Source organism: Setaria viridis, chromosome 2 (genome assembly GCF_005286985.2).
Source record: "Setaria viridis chromosome 2, Setaria_viridis_v4.0, whole genome shotgun sequence".
In the NCBI taxonomy this organism is placed as follows: domain Eukaryota; kingdom Viridiplantae; phylum Streptophyta; class Magnoliopsida; order Poales; family Poaceae; genus Setaria; species Setaria viridis.
In genome coordinates this window covers 30146458-30158452 of record NC_048264.2, presented here as the reverse complement: position 1 = coordinate 30158452, position 11995 = coordinate 30146458, and the positions used below count along the sequence as shown (strand labels likewise).

The 11995-nt window shown below is 42.9% G+C and overlaps 1 protein-coding gene across 1 annotated transcript; it reads left to right on the top strand.

Annotated features, from left to right (window-relative positions):
- Positions 1-444: 444 nt before the first annotated feature.
- Positions 445-5715, top strand: LOC117846019 (glutamate receptor 2.2; the record flags this gene model as incomplete). Its single annotated transcript, XM_034727118.2, has 4 exons — positions 445-1803; positions 3344-3593; positions 4116-4519; positions 4884-5715. Coding segments are annotated over 4 exons (2631 nt in total), but the record flags the coding sequence as incomplete, so codon positions are not given.
- Between the last annotated feature and the right edge of the window lie 6280 nt (positions 5716-11995).

Sequence of the window (11995 nt, the reverse complement as noted above, 5' to 3'; positions counted from 1 at the left end):
TAATCTAGCACTAGACAATCCTTATGACAATCCCTGTGATTTTCAATTTCCTCAACTTCAATTTGGTGCCAAGAACTCCCAAATATGAGTTTGTGCTCCACATAGCTGGATGAGGGTTGCTTCTCCTCTTAAAACTAGCCGTTGGAGAAAATTTTCCGACACCCCCCCACGGGCACATGATGGCTATCATGTAGAACTCTCCTTTGACCTTGTAGTATCCTTTTGAGCAGTTCGGTTCCATAAATTTCACTGGACCGAAACCTTGTATACTAGTAGAAAACCATTAGCCCGACAACAGTGTTGACATTAATCACTAAAATGATTTATAACCCTAAATAGGCCCGTTGAGCTTACATTTCTTTACAATCTTGAAAGTATGGGAAAACAAAGAAGTTGAGAATTACAAATTGTTTTGCTAATATTATTTGACCAAACTTTCCTTCCTCATTCAATTCTGAAGCTATTGAATTGCTGGAGAACCACAAAGTGCAAGCCATTATTGGCCCCCAAAAATCATCAGAAGCTGCGTTCATATCTAAACTTGGGAGTATAAAACAAGTGCCTATTGTATCCTTCACAGCAACAAGCCCTGATCTCACTTATGACAGTATGCCATATTTCGTGCGTGCAACATTGAACGACTCAGTTCAAGTGAATAATATTGTCTCTCTTATTAAAGCCTATGGATGGAGAGAAGTGGTCCTGATATATGATGACACTGAATATGGGAGAGGCATTCTAGCACACCTTGTTGATGCCCTTCAACAGATTGATGCTCATGTTCCGTACCGCAGTGCTATCCCTTTGTCTGCAACAAGTGAAAACATGATGCAAGAACTCTACAAGTTAATGGCCATGCAAACAAGGGTATTCATTGTTCATATGTCATCGACCAGGGCCTCTCTTATCTTTACAAAGGCTAAGGAGGCAGGGATGATGAACGAAGGATTTGTGTGGATCATTACAGATGGAGTAGCAAACGTCATTGAATCACTCAGTCCATCTGTCATTGAGGCAATGAATGGTGTAATAGGAATAAGATTCCATGTTCCCAAATCACAAGAACTTGATACTAGCTTCTTAATAAGATGGAACAGAATTAACAGGCAATTTAACCCTAACGAATTATCACTTGATAAACCAAACATCTTTGGGCTATGGGCCTATGATACAGTTTGGGCATTAGCACAGGCCGCAGAAAAGGTTGGGGTATCCGAGAATAAAAATAAGAGGCTGCAGACCAGTAAAAACAGTACAAGCTTGGACTTGTTGGCTGCTTCCACAAATGGCCCAGAGCTCCTAAAAGAGATTTTACAGAACAAATTTAGAGGCTTAAGTGGAAACTTCGACCTTACTGACAGACAGCTGCCAGTTTCTCCATTACAAATAATAAATGTTGTTGGCAGAAGTTGGAAACATGTTGGGTTTTGGACTTTGGAAAATGGACTTTCTCGGAAGTTAAATCAAAATAGCTTAAAAACAACAGGGTCAGCCTCAATGCTTGATCTAAATCCAGTAATTTGGCCAGGAGAATCAACAGAAATACCAAGGGGCTGGGAAATTCCAACAAGTGGTGATAAGCTTAGGGTTGGTGTGCCCCCGAGTGCATATCCAGAGTTTGTAAGGACATCAAAGGATCCTGTTACAAATGCGACAAGAGCATGTGGACTTTCAATAGACATATTTGAGGAGGTAGTAAAGAGGCTACCTTTTGCACTTAATTACGAGTACCAAGCATTTGATACAATTGATGCAACAAGTTCAACGAGTTACAATGATTTTGTTCACCAAGTTTATCTTCAGGTAAGAATTAATTTACAAAGAGTATTGTCCAGTTTCTCAATATGCCTAGTGGTCAAACAGCATACAACTGTTTCTTGTTTTTTCAAAGTATTACCCAGTGCAAATATTTTTTGCCTTCAAAACAATCATGCCTTGCTGCTGGGTTTATTACTAGTACAGAACTTGCTTGTACAGTTGGTTAAAAAAACATTCGGTTGTCTAACTATCATGTCAAATTTAGAATAAAATCGATCTGATATACAAACTGACTGTACAAATGGATTATCACAGTAGGTTATATCCACCAACCAATTGTGACAATTGCTTTTTTATAAACTCAGTCAAGAGAAGATCTACTTAGAACAAAACCAAAATGTCTTACATTTGGAATGCAGGGGGTAGTTGGCAACCTTTTTTCATTTCAAGTAATCTTGATACCCTAATCTAGTAACTATTTTTTCATTCATAACTTGTAAAGATGCACTTATTTTGCCGTGGTTCACTCATGGGAGCACCTAACACTCCTAAATTATATGGAATAGTATAAAGATAATAATATAATATGGAATAATAATATATGCAACACATCACTAAAAAGAATGATTAACGTGTTGTATATGAAATGTATTCACATGGAACAAATTTCAGTTCCAAGTTGGATGTAGTAAGAATGGTAAACAATTGATGATATATATACAAATGATTAGCTCTAGTGGTAATATTTAAATGACTAAGTTATACTATATGTTGTTTTTAAGTTGGTTCATGTCCAAAAGCATGAAAAGTGAGCGCCTGTTTGCATTTTATAGTGGGTAGTAAAATTTTTAAAAGATATTCATATGAATGAAGAAATTTTGTATATGAAAATTATATTATAGTCGTCAACCTGCAACTTTCTAGTTGACAATGTTTTCATTTGAAGACATGGGCGAGATGATTGCAGGTCCGAGTACCCCTTGTAGCACTTGTGTATATTTCAATCTTGTGCTGAAAGAAAAACATTTTGTACAGATGCTTCATGACTAGAACTGACTGTGAGAATTAATTTTTAAGTAAGCTCTCAAACCAGCTGCAGTAATGCTGATTTTCACAGACGCAAGGTTACACTCAAGTGGTACAAGTAGTTTCTACAGTAGTGTATTAACCGGACCTAAATCAGATAGCTTGTTTACTTCTTTCTAAAAGTAAAACAAATATTGAGAGGATTTTGCCATATTACTGTCCTTTTTTTCTTGACTAGGACAAATAAGAGAACATTTTGAGTTATTTCTCCTTCCTAAGCGGCCAAAAAATGATATATATAGGTGCGGTGTCCACCAACAAATAACCAGCTCTTATCCATGTCCAGCAGTAAAAATGACTTGTCTTGGTGTTCACTAGCTAAAGCCATGAAATCATGATGTCCTGCAGCAAATTTTGCCATCAAATATCTTTTGATAAGTTCCTTTATTCAATATAAATGAGCATGCATTGCTGAATCAGTCATAGTTTATATCACATAATAAATAGATTCTTTTCTCTTTCACAATCATTCAATCAAGACTAACTAATGCTATTGCAGAGATACGACATAGCAATTGGAGACATAACAATCATATACAGCAGAACACCGGATGTCGACTTCACGATTCCATACACAGAATCAGGCGTGGGGATGATTGTCCCAGTGAAGGAAAAAGTGAACAAGAATATGTGGATCTTCTCAAGACCACTAAGCAAAGGAATGTGGTTTGGAAGCATCGTGTTTATTATGTACACAGCAATTGTTGTCTGGCTGTTAGAGCATCTTAATGGCAACACACATCTACATGGTCCCTTTTCACTTAAACAACTGGAGATTCTGATGTCTTTCTCCATATTTGAAGAGAGTTGAGTAAAACACTGAAACAGTATAATTCTTTTTGTTGATCAATTTATGCAAAATTTTTAATATTCATGGCAGCCAGTGTCAACTAATAAGCTTAACATACAGTTATCCTAGATAATGCAACACTGAACCTGCTTAAAAAGGTAGAGACACTGAAGCTCCATTGTATTAGAAAGCAGAAATGCACTCTGACTCATCTTGATTTCCTCAGAGAAAAGGTAGTTTAACTTTTTTTAATGCAAAACTAGTCTCAGGCATGCCAAATTAGAAATTATAAAAAATGAAAAATAATAATGAAGGAAGTAACCTTAATGAACTAAGATTACATGTGTAGTCTAAACAAATAGATACTGCAAATGTTTTGTTGGAACTCCAGTACTATTACTAGCACGCTTGCTGTACCTCAGCTTTGCAAATTGACTTGGTGTATTATAAAAATAACCTTTCTATATTGTTACTTCTGCAGAGGAAAAGCTGAAATGCATTCTGTCTCGATTAGTGCTACTTGTATGGATGTTTGTTTTTCTGGTACTCGCATCAAGTTATACAGCAAGCCTTGCATCAATGCTTACTGTACAGCAGCTTTCACCAACATTTACTGACATTCGTGAACTCCAGAAGCAAGGAGGATATGTAGGATTCCATCGTGGTTCCTATATAGAAGGTCTACTGGTGGATATTGGTTTCGACAGGTCAAAAATGAGACCATATGCTCCTGATGAGCTTCACATTGCTCTTTCTAAAGGAGGTCAAAATGGCGGTGTCGCTGCACTTGTTCTGGATGTTCCATACATCAAATTATTTCTCGCCAAGTACTGCAAAGGTTACACAATGGTTGGACCTATTTACAAGAGTGCAGGGTTTGCATTTGTAAGTTCAACTACACTGACAAGCCAAATATTTCGAGATCTCTCTTTTTTTTCTGTTTAATTAAAAATGACTACTAAGCTACCATGGAAAATGTACCTTTGAAACATTATATTCATGTGCTACATTGAATACCACATTCTAATGTATTATCATTTCATCTGAAAAGGTTAGATAAAACAAAGCACGGCACACATTCTTAGAAAAAAACCTGGGGGGAGTCTCCTCCGTGGTCGAGTTTTTTTTTTTGGTTAGATAAATCTGGGTGTGGAAATTTATTTTCTATGGCTTGTATTGAATCAGATACAATGTGGTATTCATTTTGAATGTTAGTCACCCTAATATAAACATTCTCTTTACTGATTAGGCACTTCCCAAGCGATCTCCACTACTTGCGGAGATATCAAAAGCGATCATCAATATAACAGGAGGAGATACTATCATTCAAATAGAAAAGAAATGGATTGATCAAAACAGTTGTCTAAATGAGGATAAAATAGATGGTTCAGGCAGTGCTATAACTTTTGACAGTTTTGGGGGATTATTCCTCCTAACTGGATTTGTGACAACCTGTTCCATTCCTGTAGCATTTCTGATGAATCACTACAAAAAAGATCAACAAAAGGTACTGACCAAACTAGAAGACCCAAATAAACAGAGATATGGGCAACAAGGAGAAAATGGGCTTATTCAAGATGGCGATCAAGGTAATGAAGAAAATGGAGGCTGCAATAATATAGATAATCAAGAAACAATATGGTTGCCTGGCCCCAACACAAATGGTGATCTGCCAAGAGACTGCACACTGAATAACAGGGTGACAGCAAAAGCAAATTTCGGTTCACAAGTCGTTCACATGGGGGGTGAACCTAATATGTCAAAAGGTTGCTCAAGTTTAGCTTCTGAACTAAATGAGACAGGCGGAGTGGATGTTACATTGAAGGTTCCGGGGGACTGCCTGGCTGATGTTGGTTCAAATAACTAAATTTTCAAATAATTTTATTTCATACATATGGGTTACTAGACGAGGCTACTCAACCTCCATACAGTTTTTCCCTTGAGTGCTTGCTACTTTTCACATGAATAAGTGATCATTGTAAAGCCCCCTCCCTTTGACATCAGCAAAGAATTATAGCAATGAGTGCACTCAGCACATGGAACTTCCAGTTACCAACTTTTTCCATTTTTCCCTCTTTGTATCTGAAATCCTCTCCCCGCTTTCGTATTGGCATTCTAAAGAACACCATGGCTATGTAACCAATATGGCACAAGCTGCAGCACTGCATCTTGGCTGCATAATTGAGACACCACTAGACATGACACCGTGCCAACAGCAGACCACGGTGTCGTAATCTACTGGAACATAAACATCTAGGGAGTGTTTGATTTGAGGGACTATCTCCGTACCTCATCTGAGATGATGAGATGATCCATAATAAGCTTACCCCATAAATTTTAGTAGGGGTGAGTCCATCCCTCATGTTTATACTAATTTGTAAAGGATGAGGCAATGATGAATCAACACATTCCTACTCCTCAAACTTGAAAAAAAAAAATGAGGGATAAGAAGACTATGGATCACCTCGTTACGCAAGCCAAATACGTCGAGAAATGCAAGTTGAGAAGACACATTGGCGCTAGAAATTATACTTGAATGTAGGAAAGTAGAAACAAACAACACCGTCAGAAACAATCAGGAGTGCTGCGCAGATGGTAGCGGATAGAATCGAGGGAACCTGAGGGGCGGCAGGGCGACAGTGCAGAGATGAGCCAGCAGCTTGGTGGCCATGGCCACGCGCTGGTTCGGCCCTCTCGTCGCGAGGCTGGGGGTACCTGAGAGAGCCTCAGCGCCGCACGTCGCGAGGATGCAGAGTCGAGGATTGTGTCGCGGCGGCCGGCGGCGGCGGCGGGACCGCGAAGCCAACACGACACGCCTACGAACTCTCTGACGAGCCAACCCTTTTCCAGGCTTCCACGCACGACGGTCCGGGGAAGTTGCTTGCAAAAGGTTATTATCGTGGGCTAGGCCGCATTAGCGAGAAGAGGAGGTGGGGCGAAAAAGAGGTGCCCTGTGGATAATGGGCTGGGTTAGGCTGAGCGCAAGCATTCTCCTCCGGCCGGCCGAATTTTTTTTTTAATTTTAATATTTTGCAAAAATATATGAGAAAAAAACATTGCAAAACTATACCTATACCGCCGTTTCAACGGCGGAAGGTGTATAGGTAGCTACCGCTAACTAATTCATATAAATTTGGATGGAGATAAACTTTATATGAAAATTGTAGACCTCGACAAGATCTACAACCTTGCAGTTCAAATTTTTTTCATTTGATGTCATCTTAGAGCAACTCCAAGAGTATCCTAAAAAATTCTTCCCCAAAACTATGTATTAGGGGTTCTCCCAAAAAAATTTCCCCCAAAAACATATCAGTCCACAGCAGATCGCTAATAAATAGTCCCCAATATTTCAAACACAGGCCACGTCATCGTATAGGGCCCATCGGAAGGGACGGGCGGGCGTGCGGAAATCAGGATTGGGGGAGGAACGCCAACGCTAAAATATACGTGGTGGCAGGCTGTTTTTTAGCGTCGCTAAAAAATTGGGGAAGGTTTAGGTGGATTATTGGAGTTCATTTTTTCTCTCTTTTTTCCTAAAAAAGGTATTGAGGGTAAGATTAGCAGTCTCTTGGAGTTGCTCTTAGTACTCAAATAATACATACAAATTTCAGATCTAAATTTAGATCTGAAACTTGTGTCGATTATTTGAGCACAAAGATGGCATCAAATGAAAATAGTTTGAACTCCAAAGTTGTAAATCTCATCGAGAGCTACAATTTTTATATAAAACTTATCTCTATCCAAGTTCATATGAATTAGTTATAATTTTTTGAATATGTGCTGCCTAGTTTCAGATCTAAAAATTTTAGATTTGAAACTTATGTCGATTATTTGAGCACCAAGATGACACCAAATAAAAAAGAAAAGTTGTAGATCAAGATCTACAATTTTCATATAAAGTTTATCTTCATCCGATTTCATATGAATTGGTTATGATTTTTTGAAAGTGTACTACCCAGAGAAACTTTTGCTTTCATATACTCATATTTCTATTTAATAATGCACAAAATGTCACCAACACTGACTTGAAGTTATTATGGCTCTTCTCTTCATGGGATCTGTTTTTCAGGGGAGAGGGTAGACAGTGTTTTATCTAGAATGGTTCTGATTGTATGGGTGTTCGTTCTGCTTGTACTCACATCAAGTTACACTGCCAGCTTGTCGTCAATGCTCACTGTGCAACAACTTCTACCAACTGCAACTGATGTTCATGACCTTGTTAAGAGAGGAGAACATGTAGGCATTTATAGTGGCTCATTTGTAAGGGATCTACTGGTAGAGATTGGTTTTGATAGAAGAAAAATCAGATCATATAATTCCGTTGATGGTTTTGCTGATGCACTATCCAAAGGAAGCAAGAGTGGTGGTATTGCTGCTGTGATAGATGAAGTTCCAAACATCAAGCTGTTCCTTGCAAAGCACAGCAGAGGATACACTATGGTTGGACCCATCTACAAGAGGTTTAGGCTTTGTAAGTATGCTGTTTGGCTCTGTAAGCATATTTTGAACTCAGTATTTTTTCCCAAGCTCCGAGGTAAAAAATATTAATCAGTCCCTTATGATGGAGTTATACCTTTTTTGTACAGGCATTTCCTAAGAGATCCCCTCTAGTCTATGACATATCCAGGGCAATCCTCAGCATAACAGAAGGGGATGATATTATTCGTATAGAGAAGAAATGGACTGGGGACAAAAATGCCTGTCAAAATGATGGTACAGTGATCAGTTCAAGCAGTCTCAACTTCAGCAGCTTCTCAGGACTGTTTCCTAGTTTTTGGGGTTGCTGCAACTTCTGCCCTTTTAATAGCCTTTCTGACACATCTCTACAAGAATCAACAGAGAATAAGGAATGGCATGAGCAACAACCAGATTCAACGACATGCAGAAGAGCATATAGACAGAGGAGATCAAGACACCGCAGAAGAACCCGATCTGAATATGCAGTCGAGGATCACCAATGATTCAGATGACAGCTCCTATCCACAGGAAGATGAAATTTCAATGGAGCTTATAATATCTGGTTCAGAAACCCAAACAAGTCCTGATATTGAGTCCAGATCACCAATCAATTCTTAATAGCCCTTTGCACTGACAGGAAAACACAACAGGTGAGGTAAGGAATTAGTTGAATATGCTGGAATAATAGAAGGATCTAAACGCAGAAATTACATTGTCTTGAAACTTTTCAAGAAATACAGGAGTTTTAATTTACCATTTCATCTTTTGGAAGTGATCCAGTATCTGGCTGAAAAAAAAAGAGGTCACTTTGTAGTTGTTTTGTGGTCAACTCAACAATATTTTCTTATCGTTTTATCTACCTTACACAAAGATACTCGTTATTGTTCACGTACTTCCCAAGATAGCATCCAGACATACAGTCAACACGGACACAAAGCAGCCAAGCATTACTGCAGATACTGGTTAGGATTAGGACTAGGACGTTAAACATCGAGTGTGAATTCGAGGCATTTTTTAGTTCTTTTTGGATACCAGACGTAAAACAAACTTACGTGGCAGAAGTAAGAAGTTAAACTCGTCCGGAAAAAACTAGTGTGATGGACACAATTTTCTTGGTCACAATGTTTCCAGCAAAGAACGGCCAAATATAAAATGAGAATCAGGGACCTCACAGATTGGCGTTTCACTCAACTGCTAGTTGATGGGCATTTGGAACTGGGAATTGGGATCACTAGCTGAATCTACCACGACAATGACTGAATGACAGATGCACTAGACAAATAGTAATATACTCCACGGGTATCCAGCAGCGGCACGGCGGCACCCAATCCAAATGTAGGCGAGCAAAACTAGAGCACGCTAGATGTGGAGGGCACTCACACTGATGAGCGGAAATTGATGCAACAAATGATATCGAACCCGAATGCAGCGGCAATGGAGGAGAGACAGGGAAGCGAAGCGACGGAGACATTAACGGCGGCGAGGTCGCAGATGCATTTGCTCGGTGCTCACTGTGAACTATGGAGACGGACGCCACGCTAGGGAGTCCTTTGCGGTGTGACGCAGTAGCGCCCCGCCACGCCCATTGCTGGTCAAGGGGAAGCCCACCGGCGGCAGCGGGATCTTAGTCCTCGGCTGCGCCACACCCACCCCACCCCCCTCAGCCTTCCCGGTGGCGCACGAGTCGGCGTCGCCGCTGGAGCGGCCTTCCGTTTTCCCTTACCTCGGGGCGGAGTTCGAGGAGGCAGGAAGCGGAGCGGAGGTGAAGCGGGGCCCGCGTGCGCCGGCTCTCGGCGTGGTGTGGGCTTCTGGGCTGGCAGTAAGGCCTACCTTAAAGCTTTTGGCCCACAGGTCACAGGAAACGGTTTAGCAATAGCCTGCCACCTTCCCATTTTGAAGCTGAGTGAATTCCACCGGAGGTCCGTTAACCATTCCCGACGTCTCATCTAGATCTAGATCTAATAAAGAGTGGTTGTGGAGATCCACGGGCGTCCACGGAGGCACTTTTGCCTACGTGGCGATGCCAGCATGGCAACAAATTGAAAAAAAGACCCCTCTATCTTTCTTTTCTCACTCTCACATCTATCTTCTCACCCGTCCCTCTCGCACATGTTGTGACCTGTGGCAGGAAGTTGTGCTCCACGAAGAAGACGGCAAGCGGATGAGCCAGCCGGAGACGAGGCGGCCGCAGATGAGCACGAACACGAGGAGCTCCCACTTTCAGAGGTGGAGACCCGAGAGCTTCTTCCTGGACAGGCTGGGGATGGTGACGCTGACGGACGTAGGCGCGCCGTGCGGGCGGCGGCCTCTGCATCTCATCCGACGCTGGGCGAGGTCGAGCGACCTTGACGCGGACGCCGCGAGCATGCTCACCGCGCCGCCGGTCCACGGCGGGCTCACCGCGCTGCTGGTGCTGCGTGTCCCAGGGGCTCGGCGACCCCTCCGCGGAGCTCGCCGAGCAGCTCCGCCGCAGCGGGAGCGACAGCGTCGGCTGGAGCTCCACCGCGGCCCTTGGGGCAAGTGCGCCGCTGACGCCGCCCCCGCCGCCGGCCGCAAGCGTGGCCGCGCCGTCGAGGTCTGAGAGCTCACCGCCGACGCCGACGTCGCCCCCGCCGTCGACGTCAGAGCTCGCAGCCCAGCCACTGCGGCTCCCCAGCACGTCCCGCCTGCCACCGGGAGCGGCCGCGCGCCGAGGCCTGGGGGCTACACTCGTCGCCGTTGCGCAGCTCCCTGTCGGCGGCATCCGGCCTCACGCCGCCCCGGCCCTCGGGGAGGCGGAGGGCGCGGAGCAGCAGTGCGGCCCGCGCTCTGGCCGGTCGCGGCGGACTCCGGAGCCGACGCTGCCGCCGCCTTCCATCTCCCTTGCGCAGTCGCGCTCCTCTTCGGCGTGTCCGTGGCCGCATCCTCATCCGGCGGCAGCCGTGGCCCTGGTGGCCTTTCTCGTGCTCACCGCAGCCGTGGAGCTCCGGATGTGCGCCTACTGGCCTGGCGCGATGTCACGCGGCTGTGACGAGTTGACCGGTGTAGGTCTCATTACCCACGAGGTCGCCGGCGGCGAGCTCTTCAGCGCAAGAGGGACGGGAGCGAGGACGAGAGAGTGTAAGAAATGGAAGATGGATTGGGTTTTTTTTTCAACTTGTTGCCACACTGGCGTCGCCACGTAGGCAAAAGAGATATCTCCGTGGACGTGCATGAACCTCTACGATCGCTCTTTATTAGAACGTGGACTTAGATAAGCACTTTAAAACTTCATAGACCTAGATAAAACGCTCCCCGCTCTCTCTTTTGAAACGAAAAACGAACGCGTCTTGTTTTGGATCCAGATGCCTATGTGCTATGGCAAAGATTTTTCTGTATTTAATTGACCATTAGCACATCCGTATTTAGTTGACCATTAGCTCACCCGTATTTAATTGACCACTTCCATTACCTTGGAAAGAAACCTACAGGAAAGAGCACGACCACTCAGGAATTCCCTGAGGTACTCCTATGTTCAGCAGGTGACGGTGAAGAATACCAAAGAGGTGTCTACTAAGAATAACAAAGCCCAACCCATGAACGTTTATGTTGCAAAAGATGGCTACAGTGTCAGGTCACTTTTTGTTCTACGCAAGAGATCAGAATCGTCCATCGCAAAAAAAAAAAAAAAGGTGAAACAACAGTTCACAAACATAAACTTCTCTTTTTTGAAACGACAAACATAAACTTCTGTTCAGATAAGGATATGGGTATAAATATGTTTCTTTTATATTGAGGAGAAGTCATTTGACTTTCTCACTACTTCTTGCTGCGAAATTGTACCTTGCATCAGCAAGAAATAAGAATTCAAACTGGGATTGTGAGATCAGACGGCAGGGTGACTTCTTCTGAAGTCGAAGGTCAAATATTGTGTCGACAGAAACA